Source organism: Anoplopoma fimbria, chromosome 20, assembly GCF_027596085.1.
Source record: "Anoplopoma fimbria isolate UVic2021 breed Golden Eagle Sablefish chromosome 20, Afim_UVic_2022, whole genome shotgun sequence".
NCBI lineage: Eukaryota > Metazoa > Chordata > Actinopteri > Perciformes > Anoplopomatidae > Anoplopoma > Anoplopoma fimbria.
In genome coordinates, this window is record NC_072468.1 from 4917356 (window position 1) to 4932690 (window position 15335).

Consider the following 15335-nt stretch of genomic DNA (forward strand, 5'->3'; position numbering starts at 1 on the left):
GAGGCTTAACGCTTCTGCTTATCAAGGAGCAGCTTCGATAATTCGTGGCATCTAATCTACATAACATCTGTTTATCAAAGCATGCATACCATCTGCTGTGACATGGTAGTCAAACATGGTGTCGTCACTATCAAGAGGGATGTCTGGCAGGTTTAGACAGATACTGTCACTCCCTCTGAGCCAGATCTCCATCTTCCTCCGGTCATCCAGCTCCAGTAAGGCGCCAGTGCTCCACATTAGAGCAAAGACATACAGCCGCTCCAAGTGCTCTCTGGATAACTCACCACACTGCTCCTGCAGAGTAACATATACTTTAGATCAAGGACTTAACAAATTTAAAAGAGAAGGAGAGCACATCAAAATTGAAAAGAAAATCTCACTCTTTACCGAGGTTTATTGCCTTAAACATAAAGAATAACACTGCTGGGTTCAAGCCTATACAGCATGTAACAAAGCGCAGGAGAATAAACTATTATTAATCAACAGTACTGCTATTGTAATGATGCTAACAACCCCAATGGCCTTAAAAAGGAACAAGATCAGAACAATCCATTTCTGCTATAGTTTTACACTTTCATTATGCAAAGGACAGGATTAGGACTTCATAGCTTCGCTGGTGGTTTTGATTTGGCTAGAAAGAGGTACAATGGATCATAGATCTACTACTCAAGACTTTCCAATAGCATCCAACACTATGGGCCTTTTCTTAGAAAAGCAATTAATTGAAATTGCTTACCCTCTATGTGAACTTCCTGTTTTATCTCCAGCAGTCATTTTGTTTTGACAGTATGAACTAACCTCTTAATCATTAAAAAGTACAGCAAGTACTGTCTGAGTGCACTCTGTCCCATGGATGGGAATTCAGAACAGTTGCAATCTTACCTTTGGTGGTATGAGTCCCTGCAGCATGTTGATGCACTGCATGATGACAAAGGCCTCAAGCATTTCCATCTTGAACTCCAGTGACTGCACGCAGAAGCGGTACAGCTCAGAGAAGGAGGAAGAGAAGAGTTCCCTCAGCACCTCTGCTTCCTGAGGGAAGCGTTTTTTCAACCAGCCCTGAGAATAAAAACCACACCAGATTATATTATAACAAAGTGTGTATGTGCTGTTCACAAAACCATAGCCCAGTTGTGTGATGTTTATTTCTAGATGCAGCAGAAATGTCATCCTTCTGAACCAAGACAAGTAAATCTATTGATCTTGCGGCATTCTTGGCTCGTCCTCAAGGCGCCGCAGGGTGCCGCAGATCCAGATCTAGATGTTATTTTGCCGGTACCTACTGTAATACCGTAATAAGCACCACCATTTTCTATTTCTGTGTAGGGAAAAAACAACATATAAAATCAGTTAATCAATTCACCTCCAGTATGGGGCTCCAGTTGAGCACAGAGGAGCTCATGAACACCATTCCGTTGCGTGAGACAGTGGCTGGAGAGGCATTGTCTATGTTATGTGGCTCAAAAACCACTTTACAGTTGGGTGCCATGGGTATACGGTCTCCATTTGCCAGCGTAAGAGTTCTGTTGTCATCCAAAACTGAGTTTAAATTCTCAATCCAGATTGCATCGACAGGTCCATCCAGGACTATCCAGATGTGCTCCCCTGGGATAGAAAACAGGGGTTTTGTTAGTCTTACTCATACTACATGTAGTGTGCTTACTCATTCTATCTCTATGGTCAATGCACATTGCTGAGCGCCATTTCTTTTGAACTAGTCAAAAGACAGGGGCAAACTGTTTAATGTCCGCTCTGTTCTCACTCTATTTCTATGGGTTCAACACTATGATAAACAACTTCATGAGTTTTCATCACAACTAAAATTCATTAGTGATTATATTATAAAGTAAGAAAACAAACAAAAAATGCCAATACAAATATACCACAAGATATAATGACAAAAAAAACAAAAACACACAAGACTGTTCTATTTAGGCTGTTAGAAAATTCAGGCAGTATAGCTGCTGGCCATTAATGAGTTAATAAGTTAGCTTGTTTTGTCCGATGCAGATGTTTAATTTTGCTCTGACTTCACTGACCTAAAGTCTTTAACCAAAGGAGTCACAGTTGCAAGTCAAAATAATGTATTACTAATATACTAGTATGACTGTTTTCATGCACATGAGCCACCAGCTGCTTTTCTACACAGAGGTTCTTAAAATAGATCAGGCTTGGGATGCTGTTGCTGCATCTGTTGAATCACAATGTATATACAGTCTGTTGTCCTATCACAAATCTACACTGTCTTCTTTTCTATACTGGATTCCTGTCTACTGAACAAGTGAACAGTTTGAACAGAAAGCATATAGCATCCTGCTCAAAGACATACATTAAAGCATGAGAACTTACACTGAATACATTAGATGTATATTTTGATGCATAAAAGCAAACACATGTACTGTATATTCATACCCATGCACACATACATTTTAATGAAGTGTGTAGGATTAGGACTGAACAGAAATATTAAACAGCTGTTGGTGCTGCTTTGAAATATGGATGCAAGGAATTCCCAAGAGTCTTCTCTGCAAAGTAATAAAATACTGGTTTTGTGGCCTTGTGGTTTTACAAAGTTCTCAAAGAAAAAAAAACCTACGTAGATTACCAAGAATTCTAATCATTTGAGGACTCTCTCTCATGTTTTCTCTCTTCCTCTTATGCTAACTTATCAGATATGATGTTGTTATTACAGCTTGTGCTAAGCTTATAGCACACCTGTGATATCTGAAGATATTCAGGTCAATCTTGAAGCATGCCTAAAAGGCAAACTTTTTAAATATTAGGTTTTAGCCAACAAAATGAAAATGCTCACCAAACGTTTGTTTAAATGAAAATACTCTCATTTTCACCAAAATCTTGTTTTGTTAACATAAGTTGGAACTCTATGAAATTTATAAATAAATTGCTTATATTCTAAATTCTATATTCTATATTTATATAATCTCAGCTCAATTCCAATATGAAGCCAATGTTGAGTAAGCAACCTGACCTTTTTTGGCTCTCAGTGTTTTCCTCCAAAGTGTAGAAAAGATGCCGTCAGTCCAGTCATTTGTGGCCACATCCAATCGACCAAACATTTGAGGTGCTGTGATGGCTTTTGGGTTCATGCGCATCTCTTTGTGAGGCTGACCACACTCTGAGAGAAAAAAAGACATTGACAGAAACATTTACTCCTATATTTGTAAGGTAAGCATCTCCTAAAAGCCAAATTTGTTCAAACAAAAATATGCACGAAAACAACACATTTGTGAGGTGTCTAAAGTTTAGATGAGGCTGAAGGAAGAAAAAATCATTCTTGATTTGTTGCTCTTTTTCTATTACACAGATTCCAACCAGCCGATGTATCAAAAGTTTGTGTCTTTTTTGATAAACACACGTCACTAAACATGCACAAAATCCTACCTGTCATAGCTCTCATCAGCGTATGTATGCAAGTTGTCTTTCCGGCCCCACTGGGCCCCAGGGCCATCATGCCATGTCGGACTCTCTGAGTCTCAAACAGCTGGATGACCTTCAGCTTCCAGGGCGGGTGAATGATCAGACCTGCATCCTCAACCTGAGGGAGCACAATTACAGTATACATATATTTACCATGCTTGGCATTTAAGTATACAAAGTATGACATGTTCTGGATTTTACTGTAAGGAGAGTGTGTTGTAATGTATTGAATTTGGATCATATACAGTTTTACACATAAGAAGATACTGTCACATCCTGTTAAGCACCTTAGGTTATGCTTCTATTGTTTTTTTGTATTTAGTTATTCTTGGTTTCCTGTTTTATTTTATACTCACCTCTCCTCTAGTCTCCATTTCCCCTGTGTGTTTCCCGCATGTTTGATTGCCTACCCTGCTCTGATTAGGGTAACCTGTGCCTTGTTATCCTCCGCTTCCTTTAGCTTTTAGTCTGTGCTCACTCCCTGTCTGTTACCAGTTCATCTTTGTACCTCTGTGTCTAGCTTTCCAGCATTAATTAAGTGATTATAGTTACTTGGGGCACTACGAAGCGAGTTCAACCTACCACGGGTATCTTTAAGTAATCTGGTTAAACCAACCCAAACAAACATGATCCCGCTAAGTTGTCGTACGAAGCTGGTTATCAATTTGGTAAATCAACTCAGGGTTTCTTAATCTGGCTATGAGCGCGCTCACACAAAACATTTTTTTTAACCCTGAAGTTACCTCACTAACACCAAACCCTGCTTCATAGTATAGGCCTCTGGTGTTTGGATCTGTTTGGTCTCACTGCCTTCCGGTTTACCAAACCTGTTAGCATGGGAAGACCGTGTTTTATTGGAGCTGTCCTGTCCTTGAGTCATACTTTTGACTCTTTCCTTTGTGGTTTCTTCAGCCCTAACAGATATATGCCGAGTTATTTTGACAAGCGTACTGCAGTGATAGGGCTATAATGCACGACAATGCTGTAATTTAAAGATTTGATGTTTTACTCTCTATTTTCTCTGCACTATGTTTTCCACAATTACTAAGGTTAGGTCCTTGACAAATGGTAAATTAAACCATTTGTGTTCTTTTGGGTGCTATATCGGGAGGCGTTTAAGAGTGACATGAAAGATATAGCGATCTCACAGTCCATCAGTCTTTTTTCCCTTTTTACTTAGCTTCGTCATTTCTTTCTCTCACCCTATGTTCACTTTTTCCTATGTCCTTCTTCACTCTCTCCCATTATTCATTAATTCCTGTATCCTAATGTATTGCAAACATAGACAAACTAATCCCTCACTCCCTCCCCTACCTGTAAGTCGATGGCAGCCTCTAGTTCAGGGTAGCCTGCTTTATCAAGCTGGATGCCTGGGAAGAGGTCCTCAATCAAGCTCAGGAAGAGTGGCTCATCCTCATCGATCTAATGGAAACAAACAGCCGTATAAATAGTCACAGAAGTTATCAAAAAACATACATAAAACACTGAGTATGATCCATCTTAAATCTGTCTGGCTATTATCTTTGGTTACTGACTATAGATTTGTATTAAATACAGTACCAGTCAAAAGTTTGGACACACCTTCTCATTCAACTACTTTGAAGAATCTAAAATATAAAACATATTCTGGTTTGTTGAGCATTTATTTGTTTACCACATAATTCCATATGTGTTCCTTCATAGTTTGGATGTCTTCAATATTAATCTACAATGTAGAAAAAAATAAAAATAAAAATAAAGAAAAACCATTGAATGAGAAGGTATGTCTAAACTTTGACTGGTACTGTACATTAATTGTATTATTTTTTTACTAATATTTTCTGCTGATGAAAATACATCAAAAGAAATAAAAAAAATCAAGATTATCTATTCATTGCTCTATTGTATTGTATTGTATCAGGGGTGCAAACTCATCAGGGATGAAAAAGGTGACAAGGATCCGAACCCCCTAGGGGGGTCCCGGGCATGCTCCCCGGGGAATATATATTTTTAAATATATATATATATATATATTCATATGCTTCAATGTTATTCCAGTAAAACACAAATAAGCTGCGGCTATTCAGCTTGGATGGTTTTCAACTTCAATCTAGCTGATGTTATAGTCTCTGCGATTTAACATATAAAATTATAATGGGAAAAGGTAGAAACCCTCAGGGTGCTGTCAATGTGCAAGCTGACAATTTAATGGTGATTTAAGCTACTCTATTGGGTTTATAAATTTGTAAATCTGACTCTGAAAGAGTCAGTGCCTCACCAGCCACGAACCTCACCGCACGTCACTACATACACAGTGGGTTATTTGGCCCAAATATGTTCATGTGCAAAGTAAACAACAATTAATTGTTTATGTTGACAACAACTCATGTTCTACAGACACACCATATAATTCATATCAGCATGTTAACGTTATATGTAACTTATTAGCAGCTAAACTCCGGACCAAACTCCGCTGACGGCCGTGTCTTTTATGTAAATGTACATTTTTCGCGTTTTTCGCTTAGATTTTTCAAAAGTTACCGAGAAATAGACACTGTACTATCCGATAACACCGTTATTGTAACCAGCAATAATGGTTGATGTGATTTGCGAGGCGTCTGTCAGCCAACTGTCTAACATTAGCACGTTAGGCTACGTTAGATAGCCTAACGTTCTTGCAGCGTACCAACGTCACACGTTACCGTCAATGCTATCTTAAAAATTACATCACCTGCCGCACCTGTCTATTACGTCACCTGACGCAACCTACCTGTCTATTACGTCACCTGTAATACACCTGTCTCGTAAACCAACGGTTTTTGAAAATGCCTTCACCCGAAAGACATGTCTTGTAATACACCTGTCTATTACGTCACCACCTGTCTATTACGTAAATACACCTGTCTATTACGTCACCTGTAATACACCTGTCTATTATGTCACCTGTAATACACCTGTCTATTACGTCACCTGTAATACACCTGTCTATTATGTCACCTGTAATACACCTGTCTATTATGTCACCTGTAATACACCTGTCTATTACGTCACCTGTAATACACCTGTTACTCACCTGTTACACCTGTCTATTACACTGTAATACACCTGTCTATTACGTCACTTGTAATACACCTGTCTATTACCACCTTACACCTGTCTATCACCTGTAATACACCTCGAATAGACCGGCATCGAGGCAGCTACCTTCCATATCGAAAAGACCCGAAGACTCGAAAAAAAGCTTGCGTGTCATGATGACATGGGTTGGCCAAACGAACAAGCTTGAAAAAAATATTAGATTCATGACAGCTTGCGTTCGCAGATTACTTGGAGGACCCCCCCCCCCCCCCCCCCCCCCCCCAATTTATTTTTATTGCAGATCTACACGAATCACACAAATGACCTATTTTGGATCAAAAACGGCGAAAGGTGACGAGTTTGCACCTATGACTGTATTCTATTCTAGACTGACCAACTTGGATAGATTCATGTCCCTGAGGACCCTCATGACGATGGTGGACTCTGTGTCACTGGGGTTGGCACGCTTGGCTGCTCCGAGGGTTCGCAGCACTGACAGGATGTTCCGTAGGCCAAAATCATAGTGAACCTAGACAACCACAATTAGCAATTTAGATGTAAATGATCATCATTTGTTTGCAGACAGCTGTGTAAAACTGCCTCTTCATGTTTTCTACTACAGTTTAAAGCCTCTGTAACAAGCATTTACAAGTTTTTCAATAATCATCACTGCAAATTAAAAATAATAATGTAAATGACAGTCTTACAAGTAACTTGACTACAATCCAATAATTACATTTTAGATGAAACAGACAACATTTTTTTAAGCTTTATGCACTAATAGTGACTAAGAAATCTTACATTATTTACTAAACATATATAAAGGCTCTGCAAACGTACTTCCAGTATTTAATCATTATGCCAATCTGTAACTCTTCATCAAGGAAAATGTTCGTCAAAATTTCATATGTGTACCTGCATGACAAAGCACAGGTTCCACTATTTGATGCCATTATAAGCCCTGTGATTCCCTTGAGGCTAAGTGACCAAAGGCTTGGTTTTATCATTAAATACCACTAAAGGTGGTAAGAAGTTAGCGAAGCCTAAACTCTGACAACAAATGAAAAAGTATACATTCTGTAATGATTTCAACAAGAAAGTAAAGTGTCACAATTGCTCTCAGATCTCATCCATTATTTTACCTGTTTGGAGAGTTGCTCCTCACACAGCTTGTAAAGAGTGAAGAACTTGCGGGCCAGCTCCATGTTGTCTATAAACCCACAACTTGCCAGTTTTACCCTGATGATGATCTGACGATCAGGAACCATCATGGCCACGGAGCGGAAGTTGATCTTCAGGTTCTCAGGAAGCTCCTGGCGTCCTGCATAACCTGGGTTCTAAATATACAGAAAGAGAAAAAAGGAGAGGACTTTATAAATGGATAAAAAACTTAAATTATAATTATAAGGAAATGTAATAGTGCACAGTGTATTCCATAGAACATTTAGATCTGAGATTATACTGTCACAAATATTACTTAAAATAAATACAATAAAAGAACAAGAGGACAACATGAGAGACACAGCAGGTTGATTAATAGATCTACAGGTGAGCAGTTGTATGCAATTTGTATGATTTACAACATATACTGTACGTGCAAGTCTCTTTGTAAATACTCATGATGAAAATACAAAATAATCATCATTAAAGTCCATAGCACTATCCCTCAGCTCGTTAAATCCCTATAGCCACAGCTCAGGCCCTCCTCTCCACAGAGCCTGCCTTTGATCACTGCCTTTAAACACATGTGTACACAAACACTCTGAGTCAAAGCAGAAGACAGAATGATCTCTGAACCCTCTTCCCACATGGGACAATTATACCACTGTTCTATGTTTAATGACTTGCCTTGGGATAGCAACTGTGCCAAGGAGATAACGTGTTTACTGTATGAGTATGATAATGAACTATATGATCAATAACAATATGACCCTGGTGTTTAGTATTGTACAAACTGACATTTTCCACATCAATCACTTTTTTATAAATAATGGCACTGTTGCGTCACTGACCATTGTAAGGAAGATGCCAAACTCGGGGCTCATTTCCACATTGTCTCCATCAGTGAAGACAAAGTTTTTGCGACGTTCCTTTTTGCACGTAAGAACTATCGCAATCTGCTGGGCCGCCACCGACAAAACTGGGAGGTCAATGCGGTTGAACTCGTCAAAACAGCCCCAAGAACCAGACTGAGCCAGACCTGAAAATCATACACATGGTTTATGGTCACTTTGTTGCAAAGGGATTAAATTAACTCCAAAATACGGGTAATACCTGTAATACCCAATTGTGTCTTCTGGGGTTGTTATAACTCATTCCAAACCCCTCAAGCTTTGCACAAAACTATTAGCTTTTTTGGCGCGCTATCCATATACCTGTCTGGTGCTGACTTTTTTGCAATAACATAATAACACTAATTTGTCTTGTGACTCTTACCTTTAAATATTCTTCCCAAGCCTCTGAAGTCCATTTGATCAGAACAGTTGAAGACCACAACATACTTTCCTAGACAGCGGCCCATGTCTTTTGTGGTCTCTGTCTTACCTAATAACAAAAAACATATTTTTTAACATCCTAAAATTAGGTGCAGCAATTTTTATGCCAAAAGAAAACCAAATTCTCCAACAAAAACACCAACTTAAACTATCCCTCTAAACGAGTTGTTCCCTGGAATGGTAAAATGTAAAGTTTTAAAATAATAATATTAAAAGTTATATAATAATAACAAGATGAGATAAAATAAGATAATCCTTTATTAGTCCCACAGCGGGGACATTTGCAGGATTACAGCAGCAGAGAGGATAGTGCAAACAAGAGAAATATCAGAGTGATAGTGTTTCTTCTATCTTGTCCCATTAATCATTTCATTTTTTAATTGTTTTTAAGCCTCACTCTTACCTGTCCCTGCAGGACCAGCAGGGGCTCCACCCATACTCATACCTAGAGCCTGGGCTAGGGTGATGTAGCACCTGACCAAACATAGACAAGAAAGCAGTTACATTTCAAAGGCATAATAATGTTAACAATGTGCTTCCTCACAAAGCAGTTCTCATTTCCCCTCACATTCTATTCACACACAAAAACATAATACAATATGATTTTCCACAGGGAGTTTGGAGGTCAGGCACAGCTAGAAAATGCTGCCCCTGAAGCTGGAGGGGATTCAGTATCTTGCTCAAGGACACTTCAGCAGAGAGGATGACCGACACAAGGACCTGACCCAGGCCCTCTCGCTAAACACTGCTCTCCCTTTTCACTTCATTAAAAACTGCGCTTGCAACTAATTTCGTGTCTTTCAGTAATTGAAGAACAAACCAGACCTTCTTTTAAAAAGACATCTCCAAAACTGATATTTTCTAATCCCCTTTGTCGCTTTTGCTTTCATGAGATACCACGTCGACCTTTACTAATTTTGTCTGTCACATTCTCTGTCCTTCATCCTCTCTGCCAATGCAATCGGTTTGGAATAGAAAAGACAGTGAGTGATAGAGAGGAAAGCAGCACAGCATATACTAACTAAAGAGAAGGAATCACATATTATATCAGACAGGGAAAGAAGACAGTGAGTAATTCCGGGCAGTCTTGGCACCTTTGGCCAAAAGGACAGCATGCCACTTCTTTGGAGAGCTGCTGTCTGCTGGTAGCACCCTCCTTGTGGCTGTCTCCTCTCATCACTTTCTTCCTTTCCTCTTGTGTCTCATCTTCTTTCCCTCTGTCCCTTCTCATATTTCCTTCTCTGTGTCTGTAAGTCTGACACAGGCTGTTGGTGGGATTTTGCCTACTTCCCATTGGCTGATTCTCTTCCTCTCTCTCTGTCAGTCATATCTCCTGTCAGTGACAGAGGTGATGACTACAGTGCAAGATTGCCTACTCCTCCACTCTAATCTCTTCTCTTACCAATTACACTGCTCTCTCTCTCTCTCTCTCTCTCTCTCTCTCTATTTCTCTTACTCGTACTTGTTTGTCTCTCTCTCCTCAAGTCCAGTCATTAGTCAGCCATAGTAATTTTAACTCTCCATTAAAATATGAATTGATGATTTGTGAACATGTTTACTCCATCACAGAATCAACTGTTACCAGTATGTATCTTTGACAAGAATGTAAAGATGTGCGTAATAATGTCTACCCAAGCAAAGAACGGCGCTCTCTCCTGACGGACAGCACCGTCACAGAAACATAGCACCCACCCCGCATTCTCTTTCAGGTAAACACTGTTAGCCCTTTTAGCACTGCTGGAGATGCACTGTTACTGCTGCTAGCACTGTTAGCTTTGAGCTGCAGGCTTAGTCGTAGTCATGTCAAGAGCCATGTGCAGGCCCGAAATATGCTATATCCTCCACACGCTCCACATGCTCTTTAAATATGATTGTGTGTGTGATTTTTATCCTTTCCAGTCAGTACAAAATACATTCATACAATTCTTATTATGGCTTAATGAAAGTGTGTATGTGTGTGAGTGTTCTGAGTTCATGGATAACCATCTACCTGTCAGTCAAGGGCGTAATGACAAGCCTTTCAGTGCAGCCCAAGAATTCATTCTGGTAGTTAAAGCCCACGTCTGTGATGTTGATGATCATCTTGTCCGAGTCCTCATTGAAGTAGAAACGGCACTGCTTCAGCCACTCAAAGTCATTGGGGCTTTTGACATGGAGTCGGCACTGGAGGGGAGTAAGTGATGGAAGATGGAAAGTGAAGAAAAAGAAACCATTTAGGAGGTGATGTGAGGTGAGAGATAATTACATTACATTACATTACAGTCATTTAGCAGACGCTTTTGTCCAAAGCGACTTACAGTCAGTAGTATATTACATATCATTCACCCATTCACACACTGATGACAGGCTACCATCAAGGTGCCACCATCAGACTCTAACTAACATTCATGCAACATCCAGTCCACACCGATGGCAAGCCCTCGGGAGCAACTTGGGGTTAAGTGTCTTGCCCAAGGACACATCGACTGCCGAAGCCGGGTATCGAACCACCGACCCTCTGATTAGAGAACTACCTTGCTCTCCACTACGCCCCGGATAAAGCAGCAAAAGAGGGAAGGAGAGGTTGAAGGGCAGGATGCATGAGAGGGCATGTGGTGACAGGAAGGTTACATTAAATAGGTTGAAAGAAGGGGAGACGCAGGTAAGGAGAGGATGGAAGAAAAGAAGTGAGAGGTCATAAGACGAAAATGAGGTGAAAGGAAGGTAAAGGAGACGGGAGGAGGATGGCAGGAAAGAAATAAGTTAGTAGGTGAGAAAATGAGTATATGGATTAAAGTAAAAAGCAGTGGCAGAATAAGCAGGGAGATGAATCAAGAGATGAAATACAAAGAGATAAAAGACGATAGGAGGAAAAAGATGATGGGATACAGGGGGTCAACAGTTAGGAGTTATTATGGAAGAATAAAGTTAGATGAAGAAGACAGCAACAAGTATTTTTGAAAAAAAGTGCAGGACAAGGGCAAAATTTGTGGGAGAGAGAGAAGATCGGAGTAGAATAAATGAATACAGGTCAAGGGGATTCAATAATAATGATGATTTTAAAAAAAACACGTCCAAATAAAGTTACTGCACACCTGTTATAATCACCTTGGAGACCTGCCAGACAATTTACTCTGCCTTGAGAGGAGACTTCAAAGACTGTCCTTTTTTTTAAATCCTAGTATCACTTGGCTACCAATGAAAATGCTTTGAAGACTTTTTTCAGATAGAAATAACTCTTTGCAGCAAAAACCATTCGGTACCCCCACCATGGGGTACTAGACTATCAAATGCAGTTTTACAAATTCAGGGATTCTGATTAGATGAACTTGAGAGGAGCTTGTTTGTATGCTCCACTGTACTTAAATTTACTGAGCAATCATTAAAAAAAGTACAACTAAGTGATGAATAAAATACTGACCAGGTCATCGAATATATCCCTTTGGTGGACATGGATGGTGATGAGGGTCTCGTACTTGGTCCTTTCCACAGCCCCTAGGTCTCTTGTGGTCATGTCAATCAGTGTGTTGAGCAGATCCAGGAAGAGCTGGTTGGTTTTGGCCATAATGCGGCGATCATATCGAGCATTGGTGAGAGCCTCCTCAGAGTCCCTGGTCCATATCATTTGAATACCTAGCAAGCCCACCTAGATCAAGGTAAAAAGGTATGTGGTAATCACATCATTGTGTGACATCAAATGTACCGACCATCATCATAACAACAGTATTACTTTTAGTACATCCCTGAATACAGAATAAAATCTGAGAATTAAAGGAATTTAATAAAGGAAGACAAATAGTCCTGGAAAGTTTACAGAATATCTTAGAATAAAGATATCAGGGATATCTTATACACAAATTAATTTTCCATTTTCATAATGTTGGTCTAGTTCTTATATTTTGATGTATCCAACATATTTTCTGCTCAATACACAACCCCTTGGCTGACAATCAAAGAGAGTAATGGTTTGGCCCATGTTTTGAAATATAAGTGGATGAATTATTTGAATTAACTTATGATCTACCTGAGCAGGGAAGGAATTGAGGAATTCGATGAGCTGGAAGCCAGAGTCCTGGATGGTCAGGGCCGCCTGTCGGATCACCATGTGCAAAGACCTCTGGGATTCCTTAAGCAGAGCATTGAGCCAAACCTCTACATTTCCCTCTGCTGTGACAGGACGCTCCAGCTCCACAGTCTCCCCTTCCCGTGATGATACAGCCAGAATACGGTCATATATCTGAGAATGAGGACATGTTTAATGATTAGAATTACAAACTGATTATCATGTTTCACTTGCGAGGGAAGGGACAGAATATGGCATCATGTTTATATTCTCTCTCAACACCAATCTGAATAGTAAATTCAATTTGATGGCCTTGTATTGTATTGTTGCGATCTTTTCAGTTCTGCAAAAAAATCTCTTGTCTGAGGGTTTGAAAGATGCAGTTGTTTTTAGACACTGTGTATCGATCACTCTCTATCAATGAAAAATTCACCTTGTCATGGAAACGGACACATTTGATGTTATCGAAGACGTTGAGAAGGTGGGCCTGGATGGTGTGTGAGTCAGAGGCCTGGCCCAGGATCTCCAGCAGTGCAGGGTCAGAGACAAAGAAGAAACGAGGAAACAGCAGCCGCTTCTTCTCCAAATAGCTGTTGGACAGCATGTTCAGAAAAGAAAACGTTAATTGCAATACTCCTTGTGTAAGAAGACACAACAAACCAGACACATATACACTAATTGGCAGAAAATCACAAAAATAAATATTTTTTTACAGTTTTCAAAAGTGGTTTCTCCTCCCTTTGGATAATGTCCGAACTACTCACACTTCAAACCTTCATATTGTTTTGAGGTGTGAGTTAATTTACATTTTTGTCCTTTGTACCCACCCTGTCAATGACTTCTGGCAAATCTCCAGCTGTTCGAGGAGGTGAGGAAGCAGCTGTCCCATAGTCTCATCTCCAACGCATGACTGCACAACATTGGGCATCTCATGGGCTCTCATCATGATCTTCACCCATGATTTGTCGATGTTAGAGAAACGCTTTGCTTCCTGAAGTTTGAGTCACATATTCATCTGATTATCAGGCGTTTTATTTATTGGATTTTTTTCATCTCGTTGCAATGCAAAGAAAACACACGATACACAAATATGTATGACAAATATGATTAAGTCACTGTGACTTAATTTACCTTCGGCAGCTGTTTAGCGATGTCTCCACCCACAAACACAGCCTCCAGGTAGATCCAGAGGTTCTGGACGGTCATCCAGTTTTCTATGATATCAGTGGTGTTGGAGAGATTCTGAACCCACTTCTGAATCTGGGCTTTAAACGGGGTGTTGTACCTGGGAAATAAGTTTGATGCATGTATGCTTAACATTATACCACAAACAGTGACAGCTTGTATGATTGCTGTGAAGACTACAAGGCATAGTCTACAAGGCTTTTGAGGATCAACTTAAACATACCTGTTGCTCATTAGAGACCCCAAAATCATCAGGCTGTCCTCCATGCTGGCAATGATCTCTGATGTGCTGTCTCCTCTCAGTAGCAGTTCTCCACGGGTTTTAAAGGTAGCAAACGTAAAAGTCTTATTGTCCCACTCAGCGATCACCTGCTTCAGCTTCTGCTCAATATCACGCTCTTTCACTGCACTGATACAGATATCCTGCGAACAAACAACCCAAATTTGTTTAAACAGTAGCAATACAAATGGTATTGCCGAAATAAATATAAGAAAATAGACATTTTTAATTATCCCCGCAGGATATTAATACAGTAGTTTATACAATATACGTCACAGTAAGAAAATAATGTGTACTTTGGAGTTAAATGTAGGTGATGACATCAACAAATTTCAGTCAGAAAGCGTATTAAAGAACTATTATATATTATCACATTCTAAGGATTAGAACTTTTCAACATAATCATCAATTATCATTATCCATATTGATTATTATCACTTAACATGCTTCCATTACATCATCACCATCATCAACAACAATATTTGACACATTAAATACTTTGACTAAATAAACAAAAAATACACACAAGCTCTCAATAAAGATGTGGTCTATATTTGTCAGAGACAAAAAATTGTATTGACAGCTGATTTATTGGGCAGTATGAAAACGGTGCTAGTATTTAAAAACATTTAGTTGGTGCCAAGTTTAATGCTCACTGCATTGTGAAAATTATATTAAGGCATGTTGCAACTTTACACTGTATTTTAATCTAATGCATTACATAATGTCATGAAACTGAAAAGAACATTAGTAATACTCCTCAAATAATATTATTGTTGCTTCGAGTCACTGTTTGCTATACAAACTAAAGGCACTATTATTATAATCTTGGCTTGCA

General features: G+C 39.4%; 1 protein-coding gene across 4 annotated transcripts in view; it reads right to left on the reverse strand.

The window, feature by feature from the left end:
* The window catches only part of dnah5 (dynein, axonemal, heavy chain 5), an 85791-nt gene that overhangs the window by 46052 nt on the left and 24404 nt on the right, over positions 1–15335 (reverse strand). For all 4 annotated transcript variants that reach the window (XM_054620965.1, XM_054620964.1, XM_054620966.1 and 1 more), the window contains exons 33-50: positions 14441–14640; positions 14164–14317; positions 13860–14023; positions 13466–13622; positions 12994–13206; positions 12391–12615; positions 10981–11153; positions 9394–9464; positions 8932–9039; positions 8508–8695; positions 7638–7832; positions 6890–7024; positions 4753–4860; positions 3403–3556; positions 2990–3136; positions 1364–1605; positions 883–1059; positions 90–294 (exon numbers count right to left, since the gene is read on the reverse strand). In XM_054620965.1, coding sequence (XP_054476940.1) covers positions 90–294; positions 883–1059; positions 1364–1605; positions 2990–3136; positions 3403–3556; positions 4753–4860; positions 6890–7024; positions 7638–7832; positions 8508–8695; positions 8932–9039; positions 9394–9464; positions 10981–11153; positions 12391–12615; positions 12994–13206; positions 13466–13622; positions 13860–14023; positions 14164–14317; positions 14441–14640 — 3016 coding nt within the window. The remainder of the gene's footprint in view (positions 1–89; positions 295–882; positions 1060–1363; positions 1606–2989; positions 3137–3402; positions 3557–4752; positions 4861–6889; positions 7025–7637; positions 7833–8507; positions 8696–8931; positions 9040–9393; positions 9465–10980; positions 11154–12390; positions 12616–12993; positions 13207–13465; positions 13623–13859; positions 14024–14163; positions 14318–14440; positions 14641–15335) is intronic.